The sequence below is a fragment of the Mirounga angustirostris genome, unplaced genomic scaffold (genome assembly GCF_029215605.1).
Source record: "Mirounga angustirostris isolate CCGP_5_RB_7025 unplaced genomic scaffold, mMirAng1.0.hap1 SCAF_1, whole genome shotgun sequence".
Lineage (NCBI taxonomy): Eukaryota > Metazoa > Chordata > Mammalia > Carnivora > Phocidae > Mirounga > Mirounga angustirostris.
In genome coordinates, this window is record NW_026991709.1 from 154,057,329 (window position 1) to 154,077,847 (window position 20,519).

A 20,519-nucleotide genomic window follows, 5' to 3' on the forward strand; every position below is an offset into this window, starting at 1 on the left:
GGAGGAGCAGAGGGAGAGGGACAAGCAGACTCGCTGCTGATTGGGGAGCCCAATGCAGGGATCCCAGGATCCTGAGATCATGACCTGAGCTGAAGTCAGACACTTAACCGACTGAGCCACCTTGGTACCCTGAAATGATACCAATTCTTTATGTCATCCAGAAAATAGAAGCAGAAGACTTCCTAACTCATTCTGTGAAGATAGCATTACCCTCACACCCAAACCAGATAAAGACATTATAGAAAGGAAAAACTACAGAATATTATATCTTGTGAACATAGATAGAAAGTCTTCAACAAAATATTAGCAAACCAAATTGAACAATCATAAAAAGAATTATACACCACAACCAAGTGGGATTTATTTCAGGTATGCAAGAATGCTTCATTCCAGAATTGAGGTAATCCATCACATCAGTTGTTTAAAGAAGAAGAAATTATATGGTCATCAGTAGATGCAGAAAAAGCATTTGACAAATACTAATGTCCATCATGACAGGAACTCTCATCAAACCAAGAATAGAGGGGAACTTCCTCAACCTGATCCAGAATATCTACAAAAAAACTGGCTGGCTGGCTGGCTGGCTTAGTCAGTAGAGCATGGGACTCTTGATCTTGAGTTCATGAGTTTAAGCCCTATGTTGGGCATAGAGCTTTACTACCTCACCCCAGTGTTCATAGCAGCAATGTCTGCAATAGCCAAACTGTGGAAAGAGCTGAGATACCCTTCAACAGATGAATGGATAAAGAAGATGTGGTCCATATATACAATGGAATATTACTCAGCCATCAGAAAGGATGAATACCCAACTTTTACATCAACATGGATGAGACTGGAGGAGATTATGCTAAGTGAAATAAGTCAAGCAGAGAAAGTCAGTTATCATATGATTTCACTTATTTGTGGAACACAAGGAATAGCATGGAGGACATTAGGAGAAGGAAGGGAAAAATGAAGTGGGGGAAATGGGAGGGAGAGATGAACCATGAGAGGCTATGGGCTCTGAGAAACAAATTGAGTGTTTTGGGGGGGGGGATGGGTTAGCCTGGTGAGGGGTATTAAGGAGGGGACGTACTGCATGGAGCACTGGGTGTTATATGAAAACAATGAATTGTGGATCACCACATCAAAAACTAATGATGTGTTGTGACTAACATGATAAAATTTTAAAAAATAAAAAATATCTACAAAAAACGTTCAGCTAACACTATACTTAATGGTGAGAAACTCAATTCTTTTTTCCCGAGATCAGAAATAAGAAAAGGATGGCCACTCTTACTATTCCTATTTATCATAGTACTGGACCAGAGTCCTAGCTAATGCAATTAAATAAGAAAAGGAAAGAAAAGGTATACATTAGGAAGGAAGAAATAAAATTGGTCTTGTTTGTAAATGAAATGATTGTGTATGGAGAAAAATCCCAAAGAAGTGACAAAACATTTCTATAACAAGCAATTACAGCAAATTCTTAGGATAAAGGTTAATATGTAAAAGGTCATTGCTTTCCTATATGCCATCAGTGAACAACTAGAAGTTGAAGTGAAAAACAATAACCATTTACATTAGCATAAAAAATGAAATACTTAGGTATAAATCTAGCATAATTTGTATAGAATCTATATGATGAAAACTCTAAAACTCCAATTAAAAAAATCAAAATCTAAATAAATGGAGAGATGATATATACTCCTGGATAGGGTGACCTGTGTTGTTAAAATGTTCATTCTTCCCAAGTTGATCTGTAGAATCAAACATAATCCCAATCAAAATACCACCAGGTTATTTTGTGGATATCAACAAGCTCATTCTAAAGTTTATATGGAAAGTCAGAAGACTCAGAAAAGCCAGTACAATACTAAAGATCAAAACTGGAGGACTGACACTACTTGACTTAAATACTTATTGTTAAGGGTACAATAATCAAGACAGTATGTTGTGGGTGAAAGAATAAATAGATCAGTGGAACATAATAAAGACCCCAAAAATAGAGCCACACAAAGTCAACTTATCTTTGACAAAGGAGCAAAAGCAATCTTAAAAAATTATTTATTTATTTATTTATTTATTTATTTATTTATTTATTTATTAGAGAGAGGAAGAACATGCATGAGCAGGGGGAGGGGCAGAGGGAGAGAGAATCTCAAGTAGACCCTGCTGAGTGCAGAGCCTGACGTGGGGCTTGATCCCATGACACTGAGATCATGACCCAAGCTGAAATCAAGAGTCGGATGCTTCACTGAGCCACCCAGGCACACCAGGAGAAAAAGCAATTTAATGGAGAAACTCTCTTTTTCAACAAATGGTGTTGGAACAATTGGACATCTATATGCAAAGGCAGAATGTAAACACAGACCTTACATCTTTCACAAAAATCAACTCAAAATGGATTATAGACCTGTATGGCAAATGCAAAACTGTAAAACTTCTGGAAGAAGCATAGGAGAAAAAATGTAGATGGCCTTGGGTTTGGCAATGAATTTTTAAATATAGTACCAAAAGTATGATCCATCAATGAGAAAATTGGTAAGTTGAACTTTATTAAAATTAAAAACTTATCTGAGAAAGAATGTTAAGAGAATGAAAAGACAAACCACAGACTTGGAGAAAATACTTGTCAAAGTCATATGTGATAAAGGACTGATGTCCAAAATACACAACTCTTAAAATCCAACAAGAAAACAAACCAATTAAAAATTGGGCAAAACAGGAGCACCTGGGTGGCTCAGTGGGTTAAGCGTCTGCCTTTGGCTCAGGTCATGATCCCAGGGTGCTGGGATTGAGCCCCATGTCAGGCTCTCTGCTCAGTGGGGAGCCTGCTTCTCCCTCTGCCTGTCGCTCCCCCTGCTTGTACTCTCTCTCTGTCAAATAAATAAAATCTTTTTTTTTTAAATGGGCAAAATATTTAGACAGGTACCTCACCAAAGAAGACATACACACGACAATGAGCATATGAAAGGATGCTTAGTATCATGTCTTTAAGGAATTAAAAACTAAATAATGAGATATCACTGTACACCTATTTAGAATGGCTTAAATTTAAAAATCTAACAATACTAAATGTTGGCAAGATTCAGAACAACAGGAGCTCTCATTCATTGCTGGTGGAGATTCAAAATGGTACAGGCACTTTGCAAGACAGTTTGGCAGTTTCTTACAAAGCTATACATAAGGTTACATGATCTAGCAATTCTACTCCTAGGTATTTTTCCAACTGAGTAGAAAACATATCCACACAAAAACCTGCATACAAATGTTTATAGCAGAATTATTCATAATCAGGGGCACCTGGGTGGCTCAGTCATTAAGCATGTGCCTTCAGCTCAGGTCATGATCTCAGGGTCCTGGGATCGAGCCCTGCATTGGGCTCCCTGCTCAGCGGGAGGCCTGCTTCTCCCTTTCCCACTCCCCCTGCTGTGTTCCCTCTCTTGCTGTCTCTCTCTGTCAAATAAATAAATAAAATCTTAAAAAAAAAAAAGAATTATTCATAATCACCCAAAACTGAAAGCAAATAAGATGACTTTAAATAGATGAATGGATAAACTGGTACATCAGTTTCAATATTATACAACAATAAAAAATAGTGATCTATTTTGACACTAAAAGACGAAGAGCCTTAAATGCATATTGCTAAGTGAAGGATGCTAATCTGAACAGGCACATACTATATGATTCCAATTATGACATTCTGAAAAAGGCAAAACTGTGGAAATGTTAAAAAGACCAGTGGTTAACAGGGCTTCATCTGAAGGAGGGAAGGGATGAACAGGTGAGGCAGGTGATTTTTAGGCTGGTGAACTATTCTGTATGATACTGTAATGGCGAATACATGTCATCATCCATCTGTCAAAACCCATGGAACTAATTGTACAATACAAAGAGTGAACCTTAACCTAAACTGTGGACTTTAGTTAATAATAATGTATCAGTATTTATCAATTGTAACAAATGTGCCACACTAATGCAAAATGTTAATAATAGGGGAAACTGTGTCAAGATCGGAGGTAATATATGGCAATTCCGTGTATTATCTGCTCTTTTAATAAATTCTTAAAAGAGATAAATGAATGTTAAAGTTGTTTAAATCATGCGTGGACAAAAACCTTTTACAGGGTATAACAAAGTAACTTTTAAAAGTCAAAAAGGTAGGGGAAAAACCCTATAGTAAATATCTAATCAGTGATTAAAAAGTGACAGTTTTTTCTCTGAAATGGCAATGAGAAAAAGCTGCCTTTCCTTAGCATTATTGGCCCTAGAGGAGATCATAGCCACTTCAATAAGGCAAGACAAAGAAAAGTATTGGAAAGGAAGAAAATCAAATGAATTGATTCTGTATGTAGAAAATCATTAGAACTGGGGCACCTGGGTGGCTCAGTGGGTTAAGCCTCTGCCTTAGGCTCAGGTCATTATCCCAAGGTTCTGGGATTGACCCTGTGTCAGGCTCCCTGCTCTGTGGAGAGCCTGCTTCTCACTCACCTTCTGCCTTTCCCTCCCCACCCCCACTCATGCTCGTGTGCACGCTCTCTCTCTCTCTCTCTCTCGCTATCTCAAATAAATTAATTAATTATTTAAATCTTTAAAAAATCATTAGAATTTATTAATGAATTTGGAAATATTGCTGGATACAAGCTAAATATGTGGAAATTTATATACATATATGTGCATATATATATTAACAATTAGAAAATGACATTGAAGGGACACTTGACTAGTTCAGTTGGTAGAACATGTGACTCTTGATCTTGGGGTCATGAGTTCAAGCCCCACTTTGGGCATAGAGCTTACTTAAAAAAAAAACACACAGAAAATGACATTTTAAAATTCCATTTTAATAGTAACACATCAAATAACCAGTGAGGGGGAATCTAAAGATGAACAGAGTATCAATATGGAAAACTACAAAAATTACTATGAGAAAGACATCCTAAATAAATAATGAAATATATCATGTTTCTGGACTGGAAGACTTAATATTGTAAAGATTTCAATTCTCCCTGAAGTTTCTATAACTGCAATGTAATCCCAGTAAAAATTTCATAAAGTTTTCTTGTGAAAATCGACATGCTGCTTCTAAAACATAAGTGGAAATTCTAAGAACCAAGAATAGCCGAGGTAATCTTGAAGAAGAACAAAGTTGAAGGACTTAACGTTACCAGACCTCAAGACTTACAAAGCTTCATAATTAAAACAGTCTCATTGGCACAAAGGTGGAGAAACAGACCAGGGGAATAGAATACAAAGTCCAGAAGTACATCCACTCCTCTATACCCCTATATATATTTGTTGATAACCAAGTTGCCTTTGCAGTGCTTTCCTAATGAAGGGTGAAGTTATCACATTTGAGGTAGGAAGCAATTTCCAGGAAAAAAAAGATGCTTTGGAAAGGCCAGAACTCAATTTACCATGACTCTAACTCCTCTAGCTATCTCTGTTTCTATTGCCAGTGTCCCAGGCTCTGTCATTCAAGGCATTTATCTTATTCACTGAAACATGATTCAGGAATTTGGCTTAGGCTGCATTTGGCAGTTTGGAGTCCTATCATGCCTATTTAACTTGTGCAAATTCACCTACATTCATGGGGTGATGGGAAGAGGGAAAATAATGTAAACACTAAAGGTAATCTACTTTTTCATTCAGTAACCATAAAATTTGGTAGGAAGCACGAGAGGAGTAATGTGAACTTTTGTTCCGGCTGTTGGTTCTCATGTGTGTCTGGATGTGTGAGCATTTTGCTTTAGTTAGTGTGATTCTAGCATTCAAAGATAGGTGTTTTCCATACAGCATGCTCACTAAGCACAATTACTTCATCTGCTGTTCAGTTGCAAAAATAGCATCTAGTCCAGTCCTGAGGGAAAAACAGCTGTGTTAAACTTTCTAAGGCTGTTATGTGTAGTGGTCATAGGCTTGGGCTCTCAAGCCAGACTACCTGGGTTCAAATCCTAGCTCTGCTCTTACTATCTGTATGACCTGGGCAGGTTACTTAACCTTTCTTTTTTTTTTTTCTTTTCTTTTCTTTTTTTTTTTTTTAGTTTCAGATGTAATGTTCAACAGTTCATCAGTTGTGTATGAAACCCAGTGCTCATCACATCATGTGCCCTCCTTAATGCCCATCACCCAGTGACCACTTAACTTTTGTGCTCCATTTCATTCTCCAAAAAACAGAGATAATAATAGCATCTCGTAACAGTGTCAAAACGATTAAATGACCAACACAAACTGTGGCTAGCACATAGTAAATACATAATCAAAGTTAGCTATCTTTATTAACATCAGTGCAATTGTTCTTACCAAGAGGTGATAGAATGTGGTCTCCAGGGTGGTACAGTCTTAAGGGATTCTCAAGGGAAACTTTAGCTAACTCCTTTTTCACCTAGTCTCGTACTTTAGAACCCGACCGCAGCATGAGATATTCTACCATATGCATTTCTCTGTCTGGTCCTTGGTCTTTTAGGGAGCTAGTGATGAGTTGTGGCTCATTGTGGCATGGTCATATGGCACAGAACATGGATGTTTGAGGCAGAAAGGCCTGTGGGTGGGGCAAGATGTATTTCCACAGAGGCAATATAGGTGTTTGCAGACACCCTGAAATATGTTTAGCATATACTTTAGTGCATATTTTCAGCCACCAGCATTTTCCTATATACAAAGTTCCATTCAATCTTTTAAGGTCAGTGCAGCCCTTATGCTTCTGTCCTTTGCTTTTAACTAGAAAATGATTGGAGCCTATATTGTAGAATGGTATCTATAGCATCACTAGCCCCATGGTGCTGCTTGTGTATGCATTATTGTAGGGTATTGCTCTGGTGTTTTATGGATCTACTATCCTTCCCTGAGCCCATGGATTTTCAACTGACCACTGATTGTTATCTCTGGAGAATTTTGAAGAACTTGATAGGTGGCTGTTCGCCATCTTACCTTCTCCCGCTTCTACACAGAGATGGAAACTCATATTTATCTCCCAGGACTATAAGAATTGAGATCCTATTGTCCCTTACCTCATCCTCATTCACCTTTCTTCTCGCAGAAAAGCTGCTCTTTGTTTGCAGCTGTTACTGCACAGCACTGAGACACACGCAGCTATTTGCCACTCTGCTGTCATCAGCAACTCATGTCCACCACCCATGTTGGGACCTCACTCAGACCCCTGCCATGCTGACAGCTACTGCTTCCTCTAAGGGCACTACTGATGTCAACTAGGTTTTTGTTTATGGCTCTGCTTTTCTTTTTCCCCATCTTTCCCATCTTCTGTGGTTCTTGGCTTTTGCTCAGGAAAAACTGGTCACTGTAGAACTTGCCAATGAATGGGCTCCATCTTTCTATCCTGTGAACTAATACATCAAAGCCAAATGGGTTTTATCACTGAGTCTTTCTTGGCTGTGTTATTTGAGGCTCAGGCATCTGAGCCTGTTTGGTACATCTATTACGAGAAGAGGAGTTTGTATTGTAATATGTAAGGGACATGAGAATTAGAAGGATTTAGATCTCCCCAGGCTTAGTGTCTAGGAGATTAGAGAGTTGGTTTTTGAATAGGACAAGTTATGATCTACTGTCCCATGTCCATGTCATAGAACAAGGGACATAAAAGTTTAATGGGTTCTGTTTTAAGGGGATTTGTGTAGTGAGTCTCAAACAGCTTTGGAACATGTGAGCCTTTGATATTTCACAGTAGTGTTGTAGAATTATAGTGAGCTTGTGTATTGCAAATTGAGGAATCTTGAAAAAACTTATGATATATCCAGATGGCGCATTAGATTTTATCTTTCAAGTTGTAAATATTCTAAAATGTTAATACCATCTCATTTTTTTGTTTTTCCCCTTTCTTCCTAGAATATTTTCCTTCTTGGATATAGTAACTTTGTGCCGATGTGCACAGATTTCCAAGGTAGAGTATTAACCAGATTTTTATCAATCAATAAATATTGAGTTTTATTAGAATGAGAACGAGTTTTAGTTCAAGCAAGAAGTTAACTTTTTTTAATTTAATTTTTTTAAGAAAGCATGCATGCGCGTGCGTGTGCAAGTGGGGGGAGGGGCAACGGGAGAGGGAGAGGGTGAGACTCTTAAGCAGGCTCCATACCTAGTGCAGAGCCAACTCGGGGCTCAATCCCAGGATCCCAAGATCATGACCTGAGCCAAGATCAAGAGTTGGATGCTTAGCCAACTGAGCCACCCAAGCGCCCCAAGCAGTTAACTTTAAATGTCATCTTTTACATTTAATATAACATGGTGTTATCATAATTCCATATTTGATTATCCACTTAATGTATATCAAGAATAAAAGTTTGGAAATACAAAGGTTGAATCAGGACTTCCATTAACAGTCTCACTTAGTGTATCTCTTTCACCCCATCTCTCCTCCTCTACCTCCCACCCCCTAGGCTTGGAACATCCTAGCCCTGGATGGAAGCAACTGGCAAAGAATAGACCTTTTTAACTTTCAAACAGATGTAGAGGTAAGTTAGCTTTATTTTAGATAAAAGACTTTTTTTTTCTTTTAAAGATTTTATGTATTTATTTGACAGAGATACAGCAAGAGAGGGAACACAAGTGGAGGGCGGTGGGAGAGGGAGAAGCAGGCTCCCCACTGAGCAGGGAGCCTGACGTGGGGCTCGATCCCAGGACCCTGGGATCATGACCTGAGCCGAAGGCAGACGCTTAAACCAACTGAGCCACCCAGGTACCCTTAGATAAAAGACTATTTAAAAAGATAAGTAAACTGGTCACTCTTTCCTGCCCTTTTCTTTTGCTGCATTTAGATTTAATATTAAGATGTCAAGGTGTAATAAAGAAGAAAAAAAGATATCTATGTACATCAAGACCAAAATTCTGCTTGTATTTTGCTTTGGCTCTGTATCAATAGCAAACTACTTTTCCTCCTTGTTCATGTCTATAACCTTGGTATTACCACTCAGCTTTTTAAAGCCTTATACTTGCATTATTAACACCCAGTTCAGTGCTTTAATCTTAGGAGACTCCTGACAAATATTTATTGATCTGAAAGATCCACTGAGAATTCTAATTCAGCATCTAGAATGGAGAAATGGCAGAAACAGGGGTTCAGGAGTGAAGCTGGAGACCTGAGATATCACTGCAGCTCAGCCACTTAAGCCATATAATCTCTCAATGCTTCAGTTTTATTATCTATAAAATAAAGAAGCAAAATAATCCTTAAAACCTTTTATAATTCTAGGATTCTCATGTATTTATCTGGAAATATGTGAATATCCCCATGTAAGAGTGGTAAGCCTGACCAAATGAGAAAAGTTTATTTTTCTTAATTTTTTTTTTTTTTAAGATTTTTATTTATTTGACAGAGAGAGACACAGCGAGAGAGGGAACACAAGCAGGGGGAGTGGGAGAGGGAGAAGCAGGCTTCCTGCCGAGCAGGGAACCCGATGCGGGGCTCGATCCCAGGACCCTGGGATCACGACCTGAGCCGAAGGCAGACGCTTAACGACTGAGCCACCCAGGCGCCCCGAGAAAAGTTTATTTTAAAACAACTTTTAGATTAAATACAATTTATAACCAAAAAGAAAGAGGGAAGTAATATTCACTGCACATAATAATTATCTAGACTACTCTTTTAAGGATGTGGAGATTCTGAAGTTTATCTACGCAATGTTGGGAAAACCTTATTCATTTCTAGTTTAGCCAATTCAGTTGTAGTCATGGAGTTGTATTTTAATTCAGTTCCTCATATAGCATTTTCATCAAGTGTTTTTGACAAAGTGTATGTTTTGTGCCTTTTTTAATGGATAAGGAAATAATCATGCTTAACAGTGAGATGAGCCCACACAGTTTCCTATGAGTTACTGAACCTGGTGTTCCCTAGAAGAGCTAGCAATCAGTTGTGACGGCCCTTCCCCTACTTCTCTAGGTTACCAGCTGGAGAGACTCTGATCCCATCCCAGACCGGTGGAGCAGAGCACCTGCAGCAAGTGGGGCCGAGCACAGGGTTTCCCACTGTGGGTTTCCTTGCATGTTGTGGTGTTCTGAGTTTGGAAGGGTCGGGGACCTCAGGGCTTCATGCCCAGCCTGGAAAGATAAGCTCTCAGTTGCTGTTTTGGACTGTGGTCCCTGGATTAGGAGTTCTTTAATGCCCTTTCCAGACTTAATAGCAGTGATTGTAGCAATGTCCACCCAAACATGCTGACATGTGATTCCTCTTCAAACTGATAATCTCTAGATCTTTGTTCATTGTGTTTACTTAGTGATGTTGAGAAGCACATTAAATTCCAAAAATTGTAGTCATTTCTGCTCACCAAAGGAGAGTCATTGTTTTTTAAAATTTTTGCAAATTTTTCTTTTTTTGTGGCTCTTATTGTCCCCTCAGTTTTCTTTGATGATTTTTCCAAACTATACAACTTTTTGAAAGGCATATTTAAAACTTTTAGATTCAGATTTTTAAAAATACTGTTTCAAGTAAATAGCACTACCTTGTGCATTATTTGATTTCAGAATTTTAGCTGATGGCTGACCGCAGCTATATAAACACATTGTAGAAATTCTTAAGAGTACTTCCACTAAAGGAAAGACTAGTTTATGGGTCACCAGTTATGTAAAGAATTACATGTGAAAACTTTTTTCTTTTTTTTTTTTTAAGATTTTATTTATTTATTTGAGAGAGAGTGAGAGCAAGAGAGAGAGAGAGAGCGCGAGGGGGGTGAAGGGCAGAGGGAGAAGCAGACTCCCTGTGGATCAGGGAGCCCGATGCGGGACTTGATTCCAGGACCCCGGGATCATGACCTGAGCCAAAGGCAGATGCTTAACCGACTGAGCCCCCCAGGTGCCCCTACATGTGAAAACTTAAAATAGCTGGCACCATATTAGTATTAGTCTAGTCTAATACTATTTGGTTGCCCTTTTGGGGCTAACAATCCAGATTGGATTATGAACCAAGTGTTGAAGCCCCCTGTGTTGTCTAAATAGGACCCATTGGATACTCACCCTGGGAAGCATTCCATGGATAAACTGATCATCTCAAGTTATTTCTTTGGGATGAAAATGATTTATGGATATGTTGAGAGAGGAGAGAATGTACCAAGGTTCAGGATTAATATACTAACAGTATTTACTATGTGCCTGGTACTATTTAAGTAACTTTACATATATTCATTTAATCTTCTCAAAAACACCATATTGAAGAAACTGAGGCACAAAAAGTTTGAGTAACTTACCTGAGGTCATTCATCTAGTAAGAGGAGACAGTAGGTACCCTGAACACAATGGGTTATGTAACTGTTGTGTTTCAGAGAAAAGGTAAAATAAAGTAACCAGATGACAAGAGTACATTGTGCCTTTCCGTGAGCATCACTCTTTCCTGAATAAGTGTTGTTACCCTGATGTTTAGGCATTCTCCATGCCTTTAAAAGTTGAGCATTTTTGTCAATGTCTTCATAGTTAATAAAGATTCCTCCAGGCCAAGAATAAGAAATAACCAAGTAGCATGTTAATCTAAAAGTTACAACTCCAAAGGTCTCTCCATTTAGGCCTTATTTTTCTCTAAAGCCTTTCATTCCAAAATCCACACCTACAACATACTATCTAAGTGGATAATATACAGTCATTGACTTGAATTTTGCATTTGGAAACAATTTGCTAATTTTTTCTCTTAGAAACAGTGGAACAGTTTTCTCTTGGAAACAGTGGAACAGAAAATTCTGAATGTAATTTTTTTAATCTGAGTACAAAAACTTTTACTCCAAAGAAAGGAAGAATAGAAAGCTTATATCAATGTGACTAACTTGAAATGGAGAAAAATATCTTGTGTACTCTATTTGGAGACATTGATATGGAGGGGTTTTCACTGTTTTATTCTGCACTTGGACTTCCAAGTCATAATATTTTTTTCCCTCTAGTGACAGAGATTTATTAACTTAGAGAATACTCAAGAAAGCATAAATAAAGCTATTAGCAATATCAGAGTGTAGATTTTCATCTTAAGATGTTAGCCAGGTAACAGTACAGGTGAGCCCTGCTCCTGTGAACCTGTTGTTTGATGTGTCCTAGTGAATTCTTAGTGCTCACAGTTCAGTGTCAAGGGTGCTATTTTATGAAGTGAGGATAATAGCATTTTTTTTAAAGACCCAAATGGCTTCCTTTCAGTACTTCCTTCCTTGTGGAGGCAGTGGTTGTGCAGCCTTTAGAATCAAATAAATCTCTTAGAACCCTAACTCTACTCCTCACTAAAGTGTAACCTTGGCAATTTAACCATTTAATTTCTTTATTTGCAAAATGAAGGTATGAATCCAGTCTGTTAATAGTCAGGATTCTCCAGAGAAACAATAGGGTATGTATGTATACAAATATATGGATTTATTATAAGGAATTGGGTAATGTGATTATGGAGACGGAGAAGTCCTAAGATGCTGGAGACCCAGGAGAGCTGATATGTAGTTCCAGTCTAACCTGTGAACCAGCAGAGCCCATGGGGTAAATTCCAGTCTGAAAGCTGACAGGGTCCAGACCTAAGACGAGCTGATGTTTTTCAGCCCCAGTCCAAAGGCTGGAAAGGACCAGTGTCTCAGCTCAAGCAGTCATGCAGGGCGAGTTCCCTCTTACTCAGCTTTTTTCATTCTATTCAGGTCTTCAATTGATTGGATGAGGCCCTCCCACTGCTACTTTACTCTCTCCACCGATTCAAATGGTAATCTTATCCAAAAATACCCTCACAGACTCATACAGAATACTGTTGGGCCAAATGTTTGCACACCCTGTGGCCCAGTCAAGTTGACACATAAGATTAATTGTCAAAAGTCACCCCTTGTCAACTTGGCACCCATATGCATCACCTTAAGTCATACTTAATCTCCAAATAAAAACAATGACAAGGTCTTAATTCGACCTAATGTGGTAACAAGTATACAGTGCACAACCAAAACCACACTAACTCCTTCCTCAAAAGAAGAGATAAAGTCCTTGAGTGGTGTTCACTTTTCTTGATATCCTGTATCTTAAATACTATGATATAGAATTAACAATACTTAAATACCATGATACGGTGTCAGCACATCTTATTTTACATAAGGGAACAGAAGAGGAAAGAAAACAAATATATTGGCTTTACCCACACACATACTCTAACAAAATAAGGAGAGACATTCATGACAATTACAGTTTTCATTTCTGTAATTGGTTGCATGGTGGTAGTTGATATTTTTAACTACCTTCTATACCCATTCTGTGTTCCCTTTATCTTCAGCAAGCACCTCAGCTGGTCATGGTTCTTTACCTGGTAGAGTAATCGTTATTCCTGAAGTGTATGGGCCATTGGAAGTCGTGCCTGGATTGACTTGTAGTTTTCCATTGACTTAATCACAGGGCATGGTAATGTTAAGAGAGATGACCTGAGAGATTTGTATTCCAGACATACTCTTCATGGTCTCCATTGTGGAGTAGTAGACCATGAGGTTGTTGTGAATAGTAAATGAGCCATAATAAGTACAAGAAAGTGTTAAAATCGTTCCTGAAAAAGTGAAAGTGCTTAATCACTGTTCATTTTTTTCCCTTTAATGAATCTGCCGGTATCTAGCCCAAGTTCCTATCTCAAAGCAAATGTGTTTCAATAGGGGATTTCTAAGGAGGATGAGGGGGAGCTTTTATGATACATTTTGAAACGTTAGAGTGGTAATGTTTAGCTAAAATAGAATTTTTTTTTTTTTTTTGGAGCAGTGTGGTTTGAGAGTGCCGCTCAGCAGCCAGTGTTCCCACAGCTGACCTCAAAGAGCCTTGTAATTGGCGAGGTAGCTCTGAGCCCTGGGTACGGGAGGCCTACCTCCAGGGCTAAAACTTCCAAAATATAGTGCACTAATTTTTTTTTGAATACTTAATGCTTTAATTGAAAACATTTTTCAATGCTTGCAGCTCCTTTAGGAACAGAGTGGGGTGTTGGAGGAATGCTCCAAAATAACTTCTTTTACACCTGGAAAAATATATTCAGTTTCTAAAATTTCAGGTTATTATGCTGTTAGATAAGCAGCATGAAAAATGAGATTTTTTTCTGACTTTTTGACTCAAGGGTCGAGTGGTGGAAAATATCTCAAAGCGATGTGGTGGATTCCTGAGAAAGCTCAGCTTGCGAGGCTGCATTGGTGTTGGGGATTCCTCCTTGAAGTAAGTTGAATCCACAGTGACTCACTCTGTAATGGCAGCTTATAGCTGACTTGTCATCGGCAAAAATAAACCAAGCATATTATGTGCTTTTTTTCTGTTAAATTCTTTCTGTGGTAATTTGCGTAGAGAACTAAAAGAACCATGACTTGGGAGTCAGCAGGCCTGGGTCTGGGATATGTCTTTCGGACAAATTATTTCACCTCTCCGAGTGTCCGCTCTCTCTTCTACAAAGAGAAGGCAGCTGTAGTTCCTGCATGAGAATGTCATGAGTATCACATGAAGCAACATGTATGAAGTGCCTGGTGCATAATAATAGTTGACTCTGCTGTTCCCTTCTTCATTTGCTGATATTCCTAGTTTCATTCTCATAAGAGTGACTACCTTTTTTGTATATTATACTACCTAACAAAATAATTCTTCCAAAAACTTCCTTAGCACACCTGGGATTTTGCTTACTCATGATGGGATGTAATTATCTAATTGTATCCTATCCAAACAAATGCTTGCCCACCTCTTATTGGCTAGCCATTATTTATTGGAAATGTTATCAATCCACTGTAAGGACACGTGCTTTTCTGGAGACAAGACATAATTAAACTTTTATGTTCTTATCCTTATGGCCTCTACTATTGTTTGAGGTTGGCTAAATTAGAACACACACTGCCCCCTAGAACCTTGGGATAGACTTTGTCTCTTGCAGACCTAAGCATCACTACCATGTATATCAATTGCAGTTGCCAGTAAGAATGTGCAGTGCATAGTGATTATAGATAGTGGAGTTGGTAATTGAAACATCTGCTGTACCATTGCTTAGAAAATTGATTCATAACATATTTTAAGGATCAAAACACTGCCTATAAATGTTAAGGAACAAAATTTTTTTTTTTTTTAATCAAGAAATTCAGATCATCAGACCAAATTTTCTGGTACTTTAAAAGCTTTGTAAACTGATGGAATAGATTGATTCTATTTTAATACAAAGCTTAAATGTACCAAATAGGTCCTAAGATAATTTATAAAAGAGAACATAAGTTTAATAGTGGTTCCATTAAACTAAAATAAATGTGAAGATGTGGATTGTCAATGAGGAATATCAAAGAAATATATTCTCATTTCACTTAGCATAATACCTCCGGTTCCATCCATGTCAGTGTAAATGGTAGGTATTCATCCTCTCTGGTGGCCGAGTAATATTCCATTGTATATATAAACCACATCTTCTTTATGTTGGCTAATTGAATTAAAAATATATATATATTCTTATCTTGGCAGTTGGAATAAAGCCATATATACTAGCAAAACTATCCTGAGAGGCTAAGAATGTTAGTGGTGTACCATAATTTTTATAGTAGAAATCTATATTAATATCTTGTACACTTTTTTTTTTTTTAGAGGATGCACATGCAAGAGAGCCGGGGGGGGGGTGGCAGAGGGAGAGGGAGGGAGAGAGAATCTTAGGCAGGCTCCACCCTCAGCAGTGCAGAGCCCCATGCGGGGCCCAATCTCACAACCCAGAGATCATGACCTGAACAGAAGGCAGATGCTTAACCGACTGAGCCACCCAGGCGCCCCATTATCTTATACATTTTTGGTGTGTGAGACCAGATTACTGTGAGAAATAATGATAAGCATAATTCCAGAATACAACTCAGACAGAATTTTGTTATGCCTCCAGTTTTTTATCATAATCACCTGAAGCCAGCCTTGGCCTCTACTCTGTCCCACGTATTGTTGTTGTTTTAGATGGAGGGAGGCTATTCATTTGCAAATGTTTATTGAGCCCTACTCCACCAGGCACTGATCTAGGGACTGGAAATACAGCAGTAATCAAAATAGATTAAAATTCCAATACTAATGAATCTTACATGTATATTCTCTGTAACTCCTGCTGCATCATAATATATGAAGTCCTATGGATTTTTAACAGTTTTATTGAGATATAATTGAGATACAATAAACTGTATTTAAAGTATACAATTTGATAATTTTTGAAATATGTATTATACCCATAAAACCAACACTATAATCAAGATAATGAACATACACATGTAAAAGTTTCCTCATGTGCCTTTATAATCCCTCCCTTCCTCCTTCCCTGTCTCTGTCCCATTGCTAAGCAACCACTGATCTAGGTTAGTTTAAATTTTTAACAATTTTTATGTAATTATACAGCATATAGTCGTTTTTTCCTGGCATCTGTCACTCAACATAATTGTTTTGGGATCCATCCATGTTGTTGTGTGTATCAATAGTTCATTCTTTTTTAATGCTGAATAGTAGTCCATTGTATGGATATACTACAGTTTATTCATTTCTCATTTGGATTCTTTCCAGTTTGCAGCCATTACATATAAAGCTGCTATGAATATTTGTGTACAAGGTTTTGTGTGTCATATGTTTTCATTTCTCTGGAGTAAATACCTAGGAGTAGAATGGCTAGATCATTTGGTAGGTGCGTGTTTAACTTTTTAAAAACTTTCAAACTCTTTCCCCAAAGGATTATACCATTTTATATTCCCACTAGAAGTGTATGGTACTTCCAGCTCCTTCACATCCTTGTCAACACTTGGTAGGTTTTATTTAAAATATTTATTTATTTGACAGAGAGAGAGAGCAAGAGAGGGGACACAAGCAGGGGGAGTGGGAGAGGGAGAAGCAGGCTTCCCGCTGAGCAGGGAGCCCGATGCGGGGCTCGATCCCAGGACCCTGGGATCATGACCTGAACCAAAGGCCGATGTTTAACGGCTGAGCCACCCAGGCGCCCCAATTTTAGCTTTTCTAATAGATGTGTATAGTAGTATCTCATTGAGGTTTTAATTTGTATTTCTAATGACTAATGCTGTTGAACATCATTTTATGTACTTTTCCTATACACATATTTTCTTTGCTGAAATATCTGTTCAAATATGGGGGTTTTGCCCTTTTTTAAAAATTAGATTTTTTGTCTTATCTTTGAGTTTTGAGAGTTATATTCTGCATACAAGTCCTTGATGAGATTTGTGTTTTGTAAATGTTTTCTCCCAGTCTGTGGCTTATCCTTTTATTCTCTTAACAGTCTTTTGAAGAGTTTTTCATTTTAATGAAATTGAACTTACCAGTTTTTTTGAATGAATCACGCTTTTGGTGAATCATACTTTTGGTGATATACGAGATCTTTGCCTAACCCAAGGTCATAAAGATTTTCCCCTGAAGTACTGATTTAGTAGGATTTCACAAATTCTAATTCTGTGTTTACATTTTTGTTCCATTAAAAATGTATTCTCTTTCCCTTTTGATTTCTTCCTTGACCCATGGGTTATTTAGAAGCATGTTATTTAGTCTATAAATATTTGGACATTTTCCAGGTTTTTTGTTGTTGTTTATTGATTACTAATTTAATTCCATTGTGATCAGTGAATATACTTTATATGACTTGAATCCTTTTAATTTTATTAAAACTTGTTTTGTAGCCAAGAATATGGTCTGTCACGGTAAATGTTCATGTGCACTTGAAAAGAATATGTACTCGGGCGCCTGGGTGGCTCAGTTGGTTAAGCGACTGCCTTCGGCTCAGGTCATGATCCTGGAGTCCCTGGATCGAGTCCCGCATCGGGCTTCCTGCTCGGCAGGTGCTCCCTCTGACCCTCCCCTCTCTCATGTGCTCTCTCTCATTCTCTCTCTCTCAAATAAATAAATAAAATCTTTAAAAAAAAAAGAAAAGAATATGTACTCTACTGTTGGGTGGAGTATTATATAAATATCAATTAAAGTTGAATTAAGACTGTTGATCAAGTCTTTTATATCTTCACTGATTTTCTGACTTCTTGTTTGATCAAATATTGACAGAATTATACTGAAATCTCTGCCTGTAATTTCAGATTTGTTTCTCCTCAGGTTATTTCTTCATGTATTTTGAAGTTCTGTTATTAGATATATAGACTTGTAGGGTTGCTGCACCTTTATGATGAATTGACCAGTTTTTCATCATCACATGGCCTTCTTTTATCTCTGGTAATATTCTTTGATGTGAGGTCTACTTTGATATTATATAGATATGCCAGCTTTCCTTTTTTTGGCATATGATTTTCGATTCTTTTAGTTTTCACCGATTTGTGTCTTTATATTTAAAGTTGTTTTATTTTAGGAAATATATGGTTGGATGTTGCTTTTTTTGATCCATTATTACAGTTTCTGCTTTTTGATTTTTGTATTTAGATCATTTACATTTTGTGTGAGAATTGATGTTATGATTAGTTTTAAATTTACTCTCTTGCTGTTTTCTATTTGTCCCAGACATATTTTCTTCCCCTTTCCTCTTTTTCTGCCTTCTTTTGTATTGAGAATTTTTTTATGATTCCATTTTATATATCCCTTTTAGGATTAGAGCTATAAGTTATTTTTTTGTAATTTTAATGGTTGCCTTAGAGTTTTTATAATGTAATGTACATCTTTAACTTGTTATAGTCTACCTTCAAATTGTATTACAGATCACTTCCATTTTTCCCCACTCAGCCTTTATGCTATTATTGTTACACATTTTAATTCTACATATAGTACAAACTACTCCACACTAGATTGTTAGTATTTTTTAATAGTCAATTATTTTTTAAGAGATTTAAATAACTAAAAAAGTGAATATATGTACCCAAGTGGTTACTGTTTCCAGTATTCATTCCTTTGTGTAGTCACTCTTTTTTCTACCTATAGAATGGTCCTTAACATTTCTTGTACTGCAGATCTGATTAATTCTTTCAGCTCTTCTGTGTCTGCAAAAAAAAAAAAAAGTTATTTTTCCTTAATTTTTGAAAAAATATTTTTGCTCAGTATACAATTTTGTTGACAGTTGTTTCAGTATTTTAAAGATGCTTCTCCTCTGTTTTCTTGCTTTTTTTGTTACCAGTGAGAAATCTGTCAACCTTATTTTTCTTTCTCTGTACATAGTGTGTCTTTTTCTCTGGCTGCTTTTAAGATTTTTCTGTCATTGGTTTTGACCAATTTGGTTATGATATGCCTTGATGTATTTTTCTTCATATTTCTCATGCTTGGAATTCTTTGAGTTTTTTGGATTTGTAGGTTTATAGTTTTCATAAACTTTGGAAAAATTTTGGCCATTGCTTCTTCAGATATTCTACCCCATCCCAACCCCTGCCCAATCTCCTGTCCCTTGGGGACTCCCAGTCACATGTATATTAGATTGCTTGAATCTGTCCCACAGCTCATTTATGCTCTGTTCTTTTTTTTTTTCTTCTTATTTTCTTTCCATGTTTCATTTTGGATAGTTTCTATTGCTATGTCTTCAAGTTCACCAATCTCTTCTTGATAAAATGTCTAATCTGCTGTTAGTCCCATCCAGAAAATTTTTATCTTAGCCATTTTCCAAAAGTTTAATTTGGGTCTTTAAAAATAACTCTAATGTCTCTACATAACACATTTAATAAACAAAACATGTGTAATCTTTATGTAGCTCCATAGGACTATATTCTACAGAACACAGTTATAATAACTTTTAATGTCTTAGTCTACTATTTCTAATATTTGCAACAGTTTTGGGTCAGCTTTGATTGATTTTTCTCCTCATAATGGATATATTTTCCTTCTTTGAATACATGCCAATTTTTTGCTCAATGCCAGACATTGTGAATTTTATTTTGGATGCAGAATATTTTTGTATTCCTATAAATATTCTTGAGTTTTATTCTGGACACAGTTATTTGGACATAATTCCTTTCAAATCTTTTTCTTTTTTTAATTTGTTAAGTTGGACCAAAGCCATGTTTAGTTGAGCACTAATTGTACACCTGAAGCAAAGTACTTCTCAGTGCTCTACCCAGTGCCCCACAAATTGAGACGTTTTTCACTGTTGGTTTATGGAATGGGCACTTTCCTGGCTCTGGGTGAGCTCTGGCTATTGTTCCTTCTAATGCTTTTTGATGATTCTTTCCCTGGCTTTGGGTAGTTTCCCTATATGCATGCTGATTAGTACTCTACTGAATTCTTGAGGGGAACCCTCTGAAGTTCTCTGTGCCCCTGTACTCTTCTCTGATAACTCTAATGACCTTGGTCAGATTTTGGCTTCATATCTTTAACTCGGGGATTCCACCAGCCTCCAGGTCAGTTCCATTACACCATACCAGTGCAGGAGGAGCAGATAAGAGTGACATGGTTTGAGGCCAGGTTTTGGAGACATTTGGTTACTGTATGGAAGAATCAGGACTCAACACTGTAAATACGTTGAAGCTGTATTTCAGGAAAATGTAGGTGACCCAAGCCAGTCCTTGCTGAATATGTTAAGGAATAAGTGGTGAGTAAGGGATGTTTAATTTTCCACTTTTGGCCTTTCTGCCAACCCACAAATCATAGAGGAAGTTGCCCTTCATGACTCAGTATCCTCACCAGTAAGTGAATGGTTCTTCATACTGATCAACTACTGA

The 20,519-nt window shown here is 37.3% G+C and overlaps 1 protein-coding gene across 7 annotated transcripts in view; it reads left to right on the forward strand.

The window, feature by feature from the left end:
* FBXL2 (F-box and leucine rich repeat protein 2) overlaps positions 1–20,519 on the forward strand; it is a 142,560-nt gene that overhangs the window by 75,051 nt on the left and 46,990 nt on the right. Inside the window, exons 3-5 of one of the 7 annotated variants that reach the window (XM_045904108.3) lie at positions 7,825–7,879; positions 8,376–8,450; positions 14,015–14,109. The exons of 2 other annotated variants lie outside the window; for them this stretch is intronic. In XM_045904108.3, the coding sequence (XP_045760064.1) occupies positions 7,825–7,879; positions 8,376–8,450; positions 14,015–14,109 (225 nt within the window). Of the gene's footprint in view, positions 1–7,824; positions 7,880–8,375; positions 8,451–11,784; positions 12,644–14,014; positions 14,110–20,519 lie in introns of those variants that run through there. 4 more of the 7 variants (XM_064590495.1, XM_064590507.1, XM_054504521.2 and 1 more) reach the window with 4 other exon arrangements.